Genomic DNA, 17,756 nt, shown 5'->3' with positions numbered 1-17,756 from the left:
TGTTATACTACAGTTAGGCACAGAAACACACTTTGTTTAGTAACTGGGTGAAGTTACACTTAACTTGAGCAGTTACTACTCACAAAAACACACACACACACACGCGCGTCCTTGCTTTCATGAATGGTCCATCATTTTATAAGTCACAAAATGACCTAAATCAGTCTGGGTAATAATCCAAATAATATTAGGTGTGAAAGAAATGCCAGTATAAAAACACTTATTTGCACGTTTCGTAATAGTTTTATCATCTTTGTATCATCAGCGGGTCCCCATATAAGAAGTTTGTGAGACTCCTCAGTAGACACATATGTGTGCACACATACACACACTTGAGCAGTAGCCAGAATCTTTTCCAGCCCCTTGACCCACAGTGACAGCAGCCTGTGTTCTCTATTCACTCTGTAAAGAGAGGCTCAACGATAATGAAGCCAGAATGGAGTATTTGGACAAAATTACAGCTGGAACTCTGCCAGAGCCCCGTCACTGTGTGTGTGTTACCTTCTCTGGTCCAGTAGTCCTCACTGGGACCCAAGCCTGGTCCTAATGAGGCAGAACCTCATATATCAGGTTCTGGTTAAGTCCACATAAAGTGAATTGTGAATTGTGGTTAGGTTCAGGTTAGGGTTATGAATTAAAATGTGGTTGTTAATGTAAGTGATACGGTTTTGTTTAAGTTGTCCCAGTGAATTAATATCAGTGCAGTCCTTATAAGAATAGCCGTGCAGACATGTGTGTTTACGTGCGTGTGTGTGTGTGTGGAGGAGAACAACAAATGTATGTCTGTGCAGTCAGGCATAATGATGGCTAAATACACCTTTACTAACAGACCAGTGACACAGGCCTGTGGCTGCTGAACTGCCTGAGGAGAACAGAATGGATTTGTGCTCAACTCACAATCACAAAAATCAATGAGCACAACTTCTGTATGTGAATTTAAATGGTCTCTGTAAAATAGCAGCACACACCACAGAAACCCTTCATACTTGTTGTGGAGAGAAAGAACTGCAAATTTAGTCAGAATATGTAATGGAAAAATAAACATGACTGTGTGTATGTCATGAAACATGATCTCTGAAGCTCACAGGGAAATATTTGGACAATACTTGATTATACAGTGAAGTTAAGCCAATAAAGGCTACTTTTGTTTTTTTCTGTTTACCTTGGAAGTCGTTATGCTTTGCTACCTTTATCACAGTATTCTTCCTCAAAGAAATTCAATCTTTACTTACTGTGGTCTTTTATATCTTGTGTTATTTCAGTGCACTCAGTGCCATCTCGATGCAATTGATCGTAGAGGCACATCTATCTTCTAGTTTGAGTCTTCCCACTTTGTGAAAGTGAGGTGAAAGGAAGGTGGCAGGCAGTCTCACCTCTCATACTGCATGTGCATCACACATACGCATATGTACATAGTTTATATATTATAACAAGTGTGATGTTGAGAACACCGCAATCAAGAGAGAATAAAGCTAATGAAACACATCTGTGTAACAAAAAATGTCAGAGCAGTATTTAAGAAGATTACAGATTATTGTGGGTGATCTGTGTGTGTGTGTGTGTGTGTGTGGCACCTTCTCCCACAGTGGTGGTACACGGGCATCATAGATGCAGTGGAAGGTCTCCTCCAAGCTGGGTGACATCACCACTAAGCCTTTGATTCCCTTCTCCAGCTCCATCAGGGACAAACTAACAGAGAAACAAACACAGTTGGTTCATTAAGCCCTTTTAAAGAAGGTCTTTATTTGTCACTGCTTCCTAATCTGGAGATGCTGAAATCAGTGTGCGCTAAGACATCGAGATACAAACAAGCAGGGTAGTATTGTAGTTCTCTGTAGCATTTTCATTTTATGTGGGAATCCAACTCTTTGTACAGTTTGATATATCTCAGTTGTATGTGTTGCATGTTGTGTTATCTCTAGGACAGAAACAAAGAACACATACATAATGGTGTCAAGTAGAGAGTTGTATCTCTGGATCTCTTGTAGCAGAACTACGTTCAGAGGTGAAGGGTTGTGCTGGAGGAGGGTCTCTGTTGCCTTGTAATCAATCATAGCTGGAATCTTGCCACGAACCTCAGCCAACAGTTCTAATACCTACAAGCACAGATGAAACATTGAACACTTTCATACATAGAACAAGATGGCAAATGTCCTCAGAAGGTTCTCCAGACTAGGGCACATGTAGGTTGCCAACAAATTCCAACCGGTCATGATTTGCGCCATTTTTAGGTTTTGCACCTGGAGATTTACAGGCGTCACCTGCAACCAGGCACCTATTGGATGGTACCAGCCATGTTCGTATTTTTTCATCTGAATGGAAACTTAATTGATAAAATTAACATTGATTGAGAAGAGTTAAAACTAGTGATTGAGTTGTCCTCAGCTAGTGGACATATAGTAGTCTTCCAGTTTGCTGGCTGTTAGATGTACGGCACACAACAAACCAAAAATATTGGGCCTGGTGTTTTTTTTTGTTTTTTTTGATTAAGACCAAGACTAATCTAAGACTATAATCTGTATTCAGGTTAGTTATAAGGTCATGCTCTCACCTGAGGAAGGTCAAGCCCTGGGGTGTGTCCTGCAGCCAATTGAGTGTGATTTTATAGTTTAAACCTGAATAATATATACTACAACAATGTTTTGTAGTCAAGAAACAACAGAAACAGATCTTATCTAATGCCACTTTCTCCCACCTCACCTTCTCCTCTCTGTTGGGTCGAGCTCCTGCAGTACTGGGGCTGGTGACCTGGGGCTGCAGGGAGAGCAGGGTGTCGAACAGTGTCCTCGTTTCAGCAATCTGACTAGCAATGTCAGCATTAGGGTGCTGACCAAACACCTCAGGGTGCTCTGTGGATGGCAGCATGCTGATAAATTCCTTGAATGAGGACTGGGGTCCATCAAGGGGGATGTAGTAGGGGGTTAAGGAGGACAACCTGAAATGGCAGAGAACAAGGTCAATAATACATGAAAGGTAAAGGAGCTCATCTGCATGTTCTGGACCGAAACACACACACACATTTGCATATGGAAATTCAGCAAAGTGAAAAGATGACACTTTACATAAGCACATATTTATACTTCACTCTTTCTGTTGTCAAGATTTTCAGAACATTGTAGTAGAGCTATTGTTCTCCCAAATGTATTTGCTGCCAATGCAGTCACCCATGACCAGATTTCCCTGCAAAGATTATTTTCCACTCATCTCATGTAATTCAGTCTAATAATTGAAGAACAATAGCAAACAGAAAACCTTATGAATTTAAATCAAGATTTCCTGTGATGTGGACTAAAGGGGGCAGCGGCAGTAAGTGGTCGTGTTTTCAGTGCGCTGCAGGACAAGGACACACACTGTCCCTCAACACAATTACCACATAACTCACTCTCACTATAAAGTACAATGATATAAAGCTTTTCCTTTTCATGTACAGTAATCAATGTTAATTTGAGCTGATGCACTAAATGTTGCATTTAATATTTGACTGGAAATAAAAAGTGTGGTTGTGTGTTTCATTACTTGCACAAATACTACTACTACAACGACTGCTAGAAGTATTTGTCAGTGTTCACCAAAAATACCACAATGTAATTGTTGTTCATAAACTGCAATAATCTGGTTGTCCACTTGGTCGTGCTGGTACTCCGTGACTGTGAGGTCTTTTCAAACAGGGAGTTTTACATAGAAACACAGTGTATGATGTATAATATATTGTTACATGTTACCACTGTTCCCTGACCCTATGTGTGTGTGTTTCACTGTCTCACTTGAAGAATGGCTGAGTGACAGCAGCATCACAGAAGTAGTCATTGATGTACGTGGTCAGGACACGTCTGTCCCACTCATCTGTCACATGACCTCCATAGTTGACCCCGGCGATGAGGTACTTGAGTGCGTCCCAGGGAATCTCTTCATACTCATCCAGGTACAGACTCAGCAGATTCTCACTCACCTGAATGTAGATGAAGTGGATGGTTTTATGTAAATTCAAGTCAACATGCAGACATTTCATAAAGCAAAGAGAAGAAGCCCCCGACCTCAAAGTCAGAATCGTTGAAGCCATAAACAATGTTCCAGCCCAGCTGCAGGAACTTCTTCCTTTCCAGCAGGATGCTGTGAAAAAAGCAGAGGGAGAAGAGAAGCTTCCGGTAGAAGATGGGTCTCGAGCAGCGGTTGAACTGAGTCTCCGTCACCAGCTGGTACAGACGCTTCATGTTAGCTTTCACACCCTGAGGACAGTGAGCAGTGCTAACATTAGGAAGGGTTGGGAGGAGAATGTAGGAGGCACATTTCACAGTGAAGTACATGTGAGCAAATACATCTCAAAATCCAAAGAATCGATGTTTAAAAGTGTTGCCACATTCATATCACAACAACATGCCGGTATTTCAGCCAGGAACTCTCTACATATGAGCACATGTACCTTAGGTGGCTCAGTGGTCATTTTTATGCCCGCCTGCAGGATGGTTATTGGAAATTCGGGGTGTGGTGAAGAGCTGAGCCACAGCCTGAAGTCTGAGTGGGGCTCCTCCACTTGTAGCTGCTCCACCAGCTTGTCCAGTTCGGGCATCCATGACAGAGAGAGGTGGCAGTTGGCAAGGAATACCCAGTGACCTTGGGAGAGAAGAGGAGTGCTTCAGACATGTTGATATTACTATTTAGATTGTTTTTAATGTCATGTTTCACTGCATTTGTGTGTTCGGGCAATTTAGTAGTGACCCAAAGAGGGAGCAGTATAGATTTCAAGATATGTATGGATGAAAATAGCGAGACCAAGCACAGAGCATGCTGTGTTGTACATAGATTGTCATCTTCGGGTTTGAAAAGTTAAGTTCAGGTAGTATAAAGAAAGTAGTAGTTAGCCATCAAGGGGTGACTATGCTGGTTGCAAAAAGGTCCAGTCTCATGTCTCCTTCACTAGCACATAATATAATTGTGTTTCCATTTAGAGAAAAACAGACAGTAATGTAAGTGGACACCGATATGGTTGATAGCTGGTATCACCCATTTATCTACTTTTATTTAAAGTCATGATGTTTACCATATTTGACGCCCTCTTCAATCATGTTCTTGGCGATGGGGGCCTGTCCCTGACCCAGAGACAGAGCATTGAAGTGCTTGCTCATACCACAGGCTTCAGCCAGATGCAGCAGGGCTCCTGTGGGGTCCACTCCAGGAGACAGAACAAAGATCAGAGGAGTCCTACAGCTGGATTCCTCCACAACCTGAGGACAGGACAGAGACAAATGTCAAGAAAGAAAAGGAAGGATGGATGAGCCAAAGTGGTGTAACTCACATAATGGCGTGATAAAAATTTAAGAGATTCTGAATGTTCTATTGAGACCAAGTAAAATGGACAAGAGCCGACACTCACAGCTTTCATGTCGAGAACAGGTGGCTCGACAAAGCGAGAGCCAAGGTTGTTAACAATGAAGGAGGTGACACAGAAAGAGACCCGGTCCTGACGCAGAGAGCGCACGACCAACATCTTCTGTAGGTCATTACAATTATTCTCCCAATCAGCTAAGGAAAAAAATATAACAGAAGGAGAGAGTGAGAGAATGTATTGGTGAAGAAGGCCATTGTACTGTGAAAAGAGTTGAGAACATAGGATTTAATGATGGGAACAGCTGAGCAGAGATTGTGGCAACATTTCTAGTGATGGAATAAAGTAAAAGAAGACATAATATATCTTATTTTACTTTATTCCAACAAACATAGTTTTCTTTTCAGTGAACAAATCGTTTGTGGATCAGAAGTTTTCAGAAATACCAGCACAAACACATTTTTATAACAGCAGGATACAACATACTGCCAACACAGAGCATGACACTGTTTTACTCAAATAAATTGAGAATTTCTGTTTTAATGACTCTTCTGTTTAATAAAGCTTCAACTTCACAGATTTTGGCAGAAATTCTTCTTACTATGAACAAATTGTAAAAAAGTTGCAGAAAAACCTCCTCTAACAGACCTGGCAATGTGGTGCTCTCTGGCTCAGCACTGGTGAACCAAAGGTTCCACTCTCGAGGGTACTGTTCAAAGGAATCCATGATACCATGGAAGTTGGGCAACTTGTTCAGCTCTGTGATGTTGTCCCAGCAGGAATCTGCCAGCCAACTGGTGCAGGGGTTGTCCATCTGCTCCTTCTTATCAAGTACCTAAAAAACACCCCAAACAGTTATTCATTTGGTTGTGTGAAGCTCCAAATGTGTTTACTATAATTGTCCCTCCTATGTGGAACAGTTTTAGGTTCCACGTCCACTCAAATGTATGTGAAGGCCTTTCTTTCTTTGTCCCCAGAATTTTCAAATTAATGGGTCAGAGGTCATTCCACTTGAAAGTTTGATCGAACAGAACTCCATCTTTTTCTTCTATCTACCACCTTTCTGCTGCTTCATCCTTATTTTCACAATCTTAAAAGGTACAACGTTTACAATTTAGGTTAAATTAAATTGAGAGAAATTGAAGATAAAATAATTATACTTCAGGCTTCACAGAAAGCGTTACCAGCATTTTTTTTACATGGCACAACATAGTCAGATTAAGACAGGATGTTTTCTTACTAGTCCGCCTCGTAGGAAGAAACTGTACTCATCCATGTTGAGCTTGCCAGCCACCTCCAGGATTTTGGCACACATCTGGAAGCTGAAGAGAAGCTTATGGACCTCAAACAGACCACGGCATGCATACCTGCAGAGAACACAATCAATTAGTTTGGCTAGTCAGTTAATTCATTAACTTATCATTTAAATGGATAAATGAATTGATTAGTTAAAACAGTTATGACATCTGAATTAGGAAGACAGTAGCTACAGATGTCTCACTACATTCATCTTATCTTTATGCTTTTTAATGTATATTTATGCCTCTTATCTTAAGTGACAGAGATCGAGAAACGGTCAATATAGATACTCTTCTAGTCTACGTGACCACTAAAAACTGCTTTATACTACAGTTTTGCCTTTCACTCATTCACTTAGATCATACCCACTCTTACACTGCTGGCCTTAATCTTTGTTATTTAGGTTGTTTTACTGGACATAAGAATGGAGAATTGGAATTCATTCCCAAAAATGGCAGATGAAAAGTTTTCTTTTGATGTGTCTGTGTTCACCTGTATACTGCATATGTGTGGTAGTCATTCAGGTTGGTGATCCTTTCCTCCAGCTTGTGGCTGCGCCTGCTCTTTTCTATGCTGAGGTTAAAGAGGTTGATGTAGGCGTCCAGTGAGAACTGGTACATGGGGTCGATGCGGCCCATGTCATTTAGAATGAAGAAGAGGATGGAGGCTCGCTGAGCACATGTACGGTATGCCTGTGAAGAGACTGTACTTAAAGCTACATCGACATGTTCAAGCACAAACTGACACAGGCAGCATAGATATAGTTTCTTCATTAGACTATACGTTTCATTTTTTACAACAGGTGAAAAGCAGCAGTTCTTGTCACTAAACCTGACCTCTCTCGCAGAGTCAATCTTGATTTCAGTCTGTTCACTGCTCTCCAGCTGCTCTGAAACCTCGGTGGCTGTCACTTTGGATGTCTGCAGGGTGTTCACCAGCTGCACGTCGTCCAGCAGTGAGCCAGTCGCCTCATTCAGCAGCCTAGTTGAGTGTTACAAAAATGTAAGGTACATGTGTAATGTACTAATAAAGCAGTAGTTCTTGGAGAAAGTTCTTGCCACTGTAAGCATTGTCAATAAAAACGTTTTAACAATGCTACAAGTATTTTATAAATGCTCTTGGGTTAGCCCTAACCCCTAACCCTAACCCCATCACATTTTTCACCTTAACTGTATATTTTTTTATTTGTAAAGACAAAATGCACAATGAAAATATGACAAGTCACAGTGAGTCAAACAACCTGAGGATCTCATCTTCCAGCTCCTGCAGTCTTCTCTTGCCAGAGGCAATGCTAATCACCAAAGAGTCCTTCTGCTCCTCCAGCTCAGGACGCTCCTTACGCACCACAATTCCCAATAGCTGCGCTTCCAGTCCCTGCAAGCACACATTATTGCAAATATAGAACATTTAAGACAGCATCACATGCTTTGCTACAACTGCTACAGAACAAATACAACAAAGTTCACCACTTTTATGCCCACACACACCTGCTCCTTCACAGCAAAGTTTACTATGGTTGTCTTAGTAGAAATCTCTGGTGTGTAGTGAGGGTTGGACAGCTTAGTTGTGATGTAGAAACGAAACTCTGGATTGTACTCCACCTCCTTATCACCCAGTTTTAACAGCAGCCTGCCACCTGGTAAAAGCACATTTAATTGCACAAATATTGTTTCAAGCAAAGCCAAATTTCTAATCTTGTGTTGTTGTGTAAAATTGTGTGTGTGTCTGACCTATCCGTGTTAGGGACTTGTTGAGAACTGCATTGAGAGATGGGTCCAGGTTTTCCTGGACATTCTGTAGCAGAACAGGATGCCCAAACTGAATGGCATTTTCCAGCACCCGCAGGTAGTCTGGCATTTGAAAGTCTATCACTTTCAGACCCTGCACATGTCGACACATAAATATAGGGGGAAAGGGAATAATTGTACGATTAATTATGTAAATGTTTTATGCCATCAAGTAGTCATTTGACCTCTTTGTAAGAGAGACACAAGTACAGCTGGAGAAACACAACTAGAAATAAAGACGCAGGCTGCAAACATGATGAGAAACTATTGGTTGTACCAAGACTCACTCTTTTCATCTCCATATTCTTGATCCACTTCAGAGCTTGGCCTTGAGGGTCAACCATAAGTGGCCATCTTCAGAGAAAAATAAACTTGTATTTACAATATGAACCACCTTTCATACAATTAGCACAACCAAATCCATACTACACTACTGGACTACAGCTGTTCTGAGTTCAAGAGTTGTACAAAGAGGCAACTGGATGATGATCCCAAAGACAATGTGACATGAATTGCTCTTTAAAGTTATTTAACCATTTAATTAAAAATTGACACAAACTGACCGGTTGCCGCGTGTGACAATAACCCCATTCTCAGTAGAGAATGCATCAGATGGCAGTCCCTGAATGTTCCAGTCCCTCACTGTTGTAGGCTTGGACAAAAAAACTGAAAAACTAAACCCGGGTGCGCATGGGATCTCTAAGTCCCGAACCTGAACAGAGAGCAAGAGGGACAAAGGGAATGGGTAAAAGAACAAAATGTCAAGCTACAAACAGTAGAGGGAGAACAAGTACATGGCAACCTTTGTTTTCATGGGCTATGTTTGCGTGTTACCTCCTTCATCCAGATGGCGAGCAGCTCATCTCTATAGTTGGAAAGGAAGGGTCCCATATAGGACAGGAAAGATGCTGCCAGCAAACAGTCTCCTATGAGGTATCCCATGTTCTCTTCAAGTCCCTGAAGCATACACACAAACATTATATAGGTAATATACTGTATGTCCAAGTGTATACTTTGTACACTGAATTAAGTGTTTTTTTTTGCGTGTGTGGCCTACAGCAGCTCTCTCTTCCCAGCGGACCCTCTCCCCAGCAAGTCCAGTCACCAGTTTGTCAGCTCGGTCAAGTTTCACCTCCATCTCATCTGATTTCTTCCTTAAAGTCTCCTTTGTGGCCAGTTTCTCAGCATGCTGCTTCTTCAATTCATCGAGTTTCTCTGCCACCTGCTCTCACACACCACACGCATGCACCACATTAGCATGGTCCTGTCGTATGTAAATTGGACTAACAATAACACTACTGCTGCCTTTCTATCTAAATAAAAGTGATTTGACATGAGCAAAGGTATAAAGAACTTTCAGACTGGCAGCTGGAGGATCTGAGCTCCATACCTCTCGCAGTTTGTTCTGGGCTTCAGCCAGTGCAGCCTGTTTGTCTGCCAGCTGGGACATGGCAGAGTTAAGCTGGGCCCGCTTCGGCTCCACCACCCTGTAGACACGGCCATAAACCTGGAGGAAGAGTCATCACATCCACTGACTTGGTCTTAAAGCATTAAATAACTAACAACTCCAAAAAATAATTTAATTGCAAGTGTGTGACTGTGACAACCTCTTACCTCCATGGCTCTCACCCACATGCAGAGGGACTTGGCAGCCAGAGACACTTTACCAATAATCTCAGGCTTGAAGTCATCCTGTCTGCAGTATTGACCAATCTTCTTCAACACACGATCAGATATATTGTCCTTGTCAAAGTTTACTAATGTTTTGATGAAGTTTGGCTCACCTGTCAAAACATTTCAAGGCATTTCACATTTCAATCACCTTGTTTTGGACATTGTTGTTTGACAATTCTATAGCTTTTTGATCAGCGGGTGAGAAATGCTACTTTCCCTGACACTGCTGGATTTACTGTGTTCATTTTTGCAGTATATCTGTTTTCCAAGTTTCTCTGTTTCACTGACAAACTTCAACCACTCTTGCTGTCACTCACCCAGCTGTCTCTTGGCCTCTGCCCAGGTGGGCTCCTTGCCCAACAGGGTCATGACTGCCTGCATCACTGTCTCCACCAACGCTGGGGGACGGCCATATGACTTGATCTCTGTCATGTCCGCTTTATTCAGAGACTCCAAGGCCTGTGTACAAAAAGAGGATGAATAAGAGATTGTGTGGGTGTAAGAAGGCAAGGAATACTGCTCGCTGGGTGTTATTTTAAGACAGACAGAAGTGGATCAGTCAAGTATACAGTGAGGTTAAAGATTATTACTACAAAGGGAGTGGCTGAAGTAAAATAGACAGCAGGACAGAGATGTACCTTCATAGCCTCCTCCAGGGCAGGCAGAGCCTCATCCAGGTCCCTTTGTGCATTTTCAGCCATGGCTTTACACTGTACCTCCTCAGCTGCAATTTTGTCACTGCTGGCACCCACAGCCTGGACACACACAAACATGAACCAATCAGTTGCAGATGATTAAATGCTTCTATGATTAACTCAGCAGGGTGAGTGTATACGTCGGGTGGGTTTAAACCAAGTAAATTACCTTCTGCTGCTTGTCAGCTTCATTCTTCTGCTGCACAATGACGGACAGGTACTCATCACACTGTTTCTGGAACTCTGCCACCTGCTTCTTGGCCTCCTCCAGCTCCAGAGACATGGCCTCCACTTTTTCACGAGTGTCACTGATCTTAAAGAGTCCGTTACGCAGCTTGCTCACTTGCTCGCCCAACTCACTGCGTTTCTCTGCCAACAGCCTGGACGGATGCAGATACACACACACATACAACTGACAAGGTGACTGGAACATAGGCATGTGATGTGGCAACTGTGGCCTTTCTGTATTCTGATGAATACAGAGCAACACACAAAAAACTCCTAGCATCTACCATTTTTCTATATACATGTATACTGTATGTGTTTACACTCACACTCAGATCTTATAATAGGGCCACCTCAGTGTTTAACTATCTATGTGGCTTCCAAAACAAACATGGTGGTATGATAAGATAAAAAGAATAACATGATTGAGGAGAAACGTAAAGGGAAGTTCACTTCTTGTATCCAGACACCAGCTCTAGGTAGTTGGTGGGTGTCACGTAATTATGTCTTCTCAGCTCCAACTTCATCCTACTGGAGATCCGTGCCACCGACTGGTGTGTCGTGACAAAGACACTGGCAACCTTTGTCTGGATCTGTAACATCATACAGTACATATAAACATAAGAATTTAATAAAATTATTAACAGGATAGTCAACGGTGCAGAGACAAATTTACAATGTTAAGTGTCAGAGCAGGGTTTAGTGCAGGTCACAGGTAAACCAGCCGATTTGTGTATACATAACTTTTTAAAAACTGCTGAAATCAATCCTTAAGAAAATGATTACAACCCCAGTGTGAATGAGATCTGGTTGTTAAGCTTAGTGTGTAGTAAACGCCCACTTCAAAAGGTAAAATGCCCATTTGGCTGGTTTGCCTTTTCAGGCAGCACTGGAAAATGGTGGAGTAAGATGGCAAGGTGGCAAAGTACAGACTTTAAGACTTCTCTATGGCAACAAAAAATTCACAATTTTTATTTCAAAGCAAATACATATTTTTACAAACATACTGACTGCCAATAAACCCTCCTACATGTCACACACTGGACTTTTAAAGGCAGACATCACAGTAACATAAAGGTGGTAATCTTAAGGATATTAATGTGTAGGCTGTGTGGACCAATTGTCATGCAAACCTATCTTTGTGAGGACATTTTGAACTTGTGAGGACATTTTGGCTGGTCCACAAAACTTTAACAGTCTTTTTGAGGATTTTAGACATGGTTTTATGGTTAGGGTTAGAATTAGGTTTAGGTTAGGTATTTAGTTGTGATGCGTTTAGGGGAAGGGGTGTGGGTCCACACAAAGAAAGTAAAACCAGCTTGTGTGTGTCTCTCTCACCCCCTCAATTGTTCCCAGCTCCAGCCCGCCCAGGTACCTCTGAGCCACCTCCAGCAGAGCATCTTTGGGCCACTCACAGAACCAGTCTATGGTGGTACAGTTGACGATTGCAGGGTACTGGAGAATGCGGTTCCTGTTGGCAAAACAGACAAGCAACAATTGAATTGTTTGATTCATAGTATTCATGTATTACTAATGCAGCCCTGTGGACAAGATGAAATTCACTGGCTAGTTTTGTACAGCAGGACACAAAAGCACTTGTCATTTGAACAAACCTTCTACAGTTATTTCTAAAACTTTGCCAGAATTATAGTGCGATTCAGTAAGTTTAGAAGCCATGTAGCAGCTACTGGTCAGAGGGCGAGGATGTCTTGTGAACATGTGCAGCAGTGATAAAGATGAATGTATGTGTACAGACAGCTGGTCCTCTCAGTCACAGCATCTACATACAGTATTTGTGGGGTATTTTTTTCCATACATTTTTACTTATGGCAAGTCTCAGGTCCTTGCTGCAGACATTTATCACTGTATCAGTGGCATTTTGGGGCTCTGTGTGGAAGAGTTAAATATTTGATACTATTTTGGTACCTTAGTATATTTTGTTGTGTGGAAAATGTTACAATATCATGAAATTCAAATTTACTGTTTAATGTGTGTGTTGAAAACCAGAACAAGCAGGATGAATAAAGAGAAAATAGGAAGGGAGCATGCTGTGAAACAGGATGTATTGGATGAGACAGTGCAATGCAGGAAACAGTGTGAGACTCTACCTGAAGGGCTCTCCCACTGGGCTCATACAGAGCACGATGTGCAGGTTGTTCCTGACTCTCTCTATCAGGTAGCTGAACATGGAGTCAGGAGTTTCCACCACCTTGTCTTTCCTGGCAGATTCTAACAGAGCGTTGCACACCTAAAGGTACCGTTATAGAATACATAATGTGGAATAAGACTTCAAATGAGACGTGTTTTTAATGTAAACTAATATGATCTCTAGATGTGTCTCAAAGTAAAGTATGAGTTTAACACATATGGGAGCTTTATAGTGAGGATAACTTGTAAAATGCAAACAAGGGGCAAATATTGTGTTCCAATGACAAAATCTATGTCACATGTACACATAGTTCATACTTACAGTTTAAAAAAGTCTATCAAACCTAACTGTACATAGTCAGTGAGTAAAGCCTCAGTGTATATCATTTTATTTACTACCTTCCGCTTAAAACTAATTTCATTTAAATCATTCATGCTACTGGGCGTCATGTAGCTAATAAACTAAATATACAAGCCCTGAAATTTAAATGGGCACATTTGAGGGCACAATTCAGACCTCAACAAACTCATCCTGTTTGTAGAGGCTGGGCACTTCTCCAGAGCTCAGGATGTTATTGATGTCCTCTAAGAATGATTCATCTACGAGCTGGGTGTCACTGAACAGGAAGACAGTAGGCTTGTTGTCCACGCCAGTCAAACGGTACAGCTTTTTGATGTCTGAATGAATAGAAAGGCAGTGGCAATTTATTACAACTTTCAAGTGGATCATGATTGACACTAAATAGTCGGAAATCACTGTGAATATATGGAATGTTCTAATCTTACATTTCTGTTTGACCTCACCTTCTCTAAATTCCTGTTTGCGGTACTGCTTGGTGACTTCCACCTGGAATACCTGGTACTCACAGATGTAGGCGGCCATCTTGGACAGGCTCTGTCTACCAGAGCCTCCAACACCCACCAGCAGCATGTTGCCCCTGAGCTGACTGATCACACGCACTATACGGGTGACTGTGGAGAAAACACAAAACTATTACCCATATCATAAATCAAATGAAGTTACCACTGACAAAGATCTTGATTCAGCTCCACACACATATATATAAACTTACTATACATACAGTACAGTGTTAATCCATGGATTCTGTTGAAGTATTCTACTCTTGATTTGAGTTGTTGTGTGTTAAAGTGGCATACTGAAAGCTGTGTGTAGAAAGCACAGCCTGGTGCTGAGAGGCCTTCTATCAGTCAGCTACAGTGTGGCTTTTAGAGACATCTCATGCTAGGTTTTTCAAATGAGTTTTAAAATGTGCCTTAAAAAATAAGCCATCACAGTGCAGCAGATGAGGACCTCTTATTTTTTACTGTGGTAATGAAGCGAATTGACTGGACAGAATGTGATGAGTGGGCACTGTGGGTTGAGCTATCAGGGGAATTTTATACACAATGTATTATCATTTTAAACATGTTGATGTTGTGTATTGAGACCCACTGTGTTCGATGGCATCTCGAAAGAGGACCAGACTCATGGGCACTTCGCCAGGTGTCAGATTGTAGTCCTCCAGCTTGGTTTCCATAAACTTCTTAAGATCATTCAAATCCAGTAGGTCTTCATACACATGGGATTCACTCATGAAGTCACCTTAAACCCCCCGCCCCCACACACACACACACACACACAGAGAGAGAGAGAGAAATAAACACATTAAACTACAAGCCATTGCCAGTTCTGTTTCTTTTCTTTTCTTCACAAAGCAATGTCACTGTGACACTGGACTGGATGCGTGTGTGCACAGTAATAAATGTACCAAATATGGGTGGTTGCTTGTTGGGACACATGCTGTGGAAGGTGAGGTCAAAGAGTGAGCCCAATTTCTCCCCCATCAAAGCTACAAAGGCCTCCATGTCACTGTGATCTACCAGCCGGTCTGAAAAAACCCTGAGAGAAGCAAAACATCACAAACAACAGATATTACCTTGTATATCCAAAATAAAATGATGAAGTCTGAATATCAGGGAAAGGAAAATGATGCACAATGATGCTGCCATATTACCTGAAGCACTCATGGACCCAAAGTCTTGCGATGTTGGTTTTGGTGTCATGGAAATCTGGATGAGCTCTTAGCAGACCCTGAAACACCTAGCAATTATGGAGGATAAAAACAACAACATTGACTCATGATAAAATAACATTAATTTTCAGATTTCTGTAGAATTTAAAATGTTTAGTAGTTGGAATTTTAAGTTATTTGCTTAACATTTAAAAGAACAGTCAGTGAACAAGTGATGGGTTATACTGACCATTGTGAGGCCATAAAGTGTAAAGAGCTTTCCTAGAATAAACTCCTGTTTTATACAAACACATTGCACCATCTGTATGTTCTTTTGGGACACTTGATTATTAACCGTACCCATCAAGAGGATGTGTCTTCTTACATACCCTGGAGATATCTCTGAGGTTGAAGAGGTAGTGTATCTTAGCAGGTGTGGGAAGGAATTGAGCTGTAACCGCATAATACAGTTCTAAGGTTGCCTGAGTCAGAATGTTTCCGATGGGCTTCACCTCCTCTTTAAAACCCTGCAATTTTTGGTTGATCATGGTGCTGTAGATCCTCCTAATCTGGAACTCCTGCATACAGGGGATATTAGTAAATAACAGCAAGAACGTAAATCCTTGGATGACAGAAGCAGGAAAGATGCAAATAAAGCATGGCTTTAAAATAAAATCTACACAATTTATAAACATTGCATGTTTTTATTTAAGTGCTGATTAATGTGTCTCTATTTTTACTGTGATATATTACTCAACAGAAACTTACATTTGGAAATGTCATATTAATGAGGTTGAATTTGCTTTGTAAGCGATCAGAGATATGTGTCCTCCCCCCACCAGGGGGCCCCATGGAAGCCAACAGGACCATGTCCTTTCAAAGGAAACAAACAGACACAAACACAACAGGAGTTGTTGGCATTTAATAGCATATTATATTATCAATACATTCTGTTAAGAGGGCTGTGGGAGCAGGAAAAACCCACAGGGCTCAGAAAGGCACACTTTATTCTTCCTCTCATTACTGGAACAGGGAAATCCTAACTGAAAACAAGGTGTGCCACCAAAAATAGATCCCGATCCTCCCATTGAACCACATTTAAAAAAAACCCATCAATTTAACCATGTCAACATTTTGAATTGGCCCTCTAACAATAAATCCATAAAATATCTCTCATCTTACATTCTTAACTTTACCTTACCTCTTTAAATGAAATGTCCTCAATCGATCATAGTAAACAACTTTTGATCCTGATTGAGGGTGTTTGAAATCCATCAATTGTCAGAGGCAATATATGTACACATATGTATATACAAACATGTGTATATCAATATATATATATATCAATATATATACATATATATACACATACATACTATATGTAAACTTAAGATTTACTCTGAAGATTATATAGTATTTAATGTTCAGATTACTGCACAGAAGCAGCCACGGTGAGCTCTCAAGTTCACTTCAGTACTGCAGCATCCAGAAAAAACATGTTAAAAACTTTACCATCCGGCCATTCCACGTAGACAAGTTCACTAGCAGCACTCTCACATGAAGTAGCGAGAAAATCCACAAAATCCACGTAGAGCAGTGACAAATTAATTGTGTAGTCTCTGTTTTTCCAATTACAACTCCAACTCTATTTTTAATCCAGCACTACACCGACAGTCAGCAGCCTAGCCTAGCATTAGCTAGCTTGGAGCCGTCCACCGTAGAGAGATGGGGGGAAAACGCCGTCTCAACAGGCAGTAAACTAATAATCCACAGCAAAACACTGCAAAAATCACGAACATAGAAAAAAATGAGGAGAGAAGTGTTCCTAAACTCAAAAAGACGCACTTTATTCTTTCTGTTATCACTTGGACAGTGGGCTCTTACCTCATCACCTTTTTCCATATCCCTCCGCCCATCTCAATCACAACATTACAATTCAAGGGTGTGCCACCCAAAATAGTTCCTGATTCATCCAATATAGAAAAAAATCAATTTAACCATGTTGACATTTTGAATTTGCCCACTAAAAATAAATCCACTAAATAAATCTCATTTTACACTAACATGAGCGCCATGTCTCACCTTGACAAACTTTCGTGTCTGTTTCTGGTGGTCGTACCAGAAGCCACAGTCAATCCAAAGGCGCAGCAGCTCCAGCGGTGGCTGCGAGCCAAAAAGGTCATGTGCTGGCATGTTGAGGTCATCTAGGAAACAAAGCAGACGCTTTCCACCTGCTGGCACAAACACACCTTTGGTCCTCTTCTCGATTCGACTCTCCATGATGGCCTGGATGTTGTTAGAGCTGGTCTGCATTGTGGTGGAAACAGAGAGACAGAGACCCTCCTTCAAGTTGAGTATTTACAAATGCACCTTGTCATACAGACGCCCTCTGAAACATAAATAGTGATGTTTCAGTAATACCGTTCTCCTCTGAAAACAATACTGACCTGTCCATATACATGTCGACAAAAGATGAAATAAATGGGTTTTGTGGGACCAAGTAATCTTGACGAAGATTGTTTCTGCTGATCACAAAGTCGAAGCAAAGGGCCAACTAAATCTATCTAATTCCGTTAAACCCAGTTCAGTTTGC

At 41.3% G+C, this 17,756-nt stretch overlaps 1 protein-coding gene across 1 annotated transcript in view; it reads right to left on the bottom strand.

The window, feature by feature from the left end:
* Window positions 1-17,756, bottom strand: part of dnah2 (dynein, axonemal, heavy chain 2) — a 46,147-nt gene that overhangs the window by 5,111 nt on the left and 23,280 nt on the right. The window contains exons 50-84 of the mRNA XM_058626253.1: window positions 17,246-17,470; window positions 15,932-16,036; window positions 15,553-15,741; window positions 15,167-15,252; window positions 14,921-15,051; window positions 14,605-14,754; window positions 13,956-14,123; window positions 13,669-13,829; window positions 13,112-13,251; window positions 12,342-12,474; window positions 11,457-11,596; window positions 10,948-11,158; window positions 10,722-10,838; window positions 10,401-10,542; window positions 10,024-10,193; window positions 9,800-9,916; window positions 9,467-9,631; window positions 9,244-9,366; window positions 8,973-9,121; window positions 8,697-8,763; window positions 8,353-8,503; window positions 8,110-8,258; window positions 7,863-7,996; window positions 7,459-7,603; window positions 7,115-7,314; window positions 6,564-6,690; window positions 5,972-6,158; window positions 5,372-5,520; window positions 5,039-5,222; window positions 4,421-4,611; window positions 4,035-4,226; window positions 3,765-3,949; window positions 2,701-2,935; window positions 1,945-2,096; window positions 1,575-1,689 (exon numbers count right to left, since the gene is read on the bottom strand). Coding sequence (XP_058482236.1) covers window positions 1,575-1,689; window positions 1,945-2,096; window positions 2,701-2,935; window positions 3,765-3,949; window positions 4,035-4,226; window positions 4,421-4,611; window positions 5,039-5,222; window positions 5,372-5,520; window positions 5,972-6,158; window positions 6,564-6,690; window positions 7,115-7,314; window positions 7,459-7,603; window positions 7,863-7,996; window positions 8,110-8,258; window positions 8,353-8,503; window positions 8,697-8,763; window positions 8,973-9,121; window positions 9,244-9,366; window positions 9,467-9,631; window positions 9,800-9,916; window positions 10,024-10,193; window positions 10,401-10,542; window positions 10,722-10,838; window positions 10,948-11,158; window positions 11,457-11,596; window positions 12,342-12,474; window positions 13,112-13,251; window positions 13,669-13,829; window positions 13,956-14,123; window positions 14,605-14,754; window positions 14,921-15,051; window positions 15,167-15,252; window positions 15,553-15,741; window positions 15,932-16,036; window positions 17,246-17,470 — 5,385 coding nt within the window. The remainder of the gene's footprint in view (window positions 1-1,574; window positions 1,690-1,944; window positions 2,097-2,700; window positions 2,936-3,764; window positions 3,950-4,034; window positions 4,227-4,420; window positions 4,612-5,038; window positions 5,223-5,371; window positions 5,521-5,971; window positions 6,159-6,563; window positions 6,691-7,114; window positions 7,315-7,458; window positions 7,604-7,862; window positions 7,997-8,109; window positions 8,259-8,352; window positions 8,504-8,696; window positions 8,764-8,972; window positions 9,122-9,243; window positions 9,367-9,466; window positions 9,632-9,799; window positions 9,917-10,023; window positions 10,194-10,400; window positions 10,543-10,721; window positions 10,839-10,947; window positions 11,159-11,456; window positions 11,597-12,341; window positions 12,475-13,111; window positions 13,252-13,668; window positions 13,830-13,955; window positions 14,124-14,604; window positions 14,755-14,920; window positions 15,052-15,166; window positions 15,253-15,552; window positions 15,742-15,931; window positions 16,037-17,245; window positions 17,471-17,756) is intronic.

The sequence above is a fragment of the Solea solea genome, chromosome 3 (genome assembly GCF_958295425.1).
Source record: "Solea solea chromosome 3, fSolSol10.1, whole genome shotgun sequence".
In the NCBI taxonomy this organism is placed as follows: domain Eukaryota; kingdom Metazoa; phylum Chordata; class Actinopteri; order Pleuronectiformes; family Soleidae; genus Solea; species Solea solea.
The sequence above is the reverse complement of the archived record's forward strand: the minus strand, read 5'-3'. Positions and strand labels throughout refer to the sequence as shown.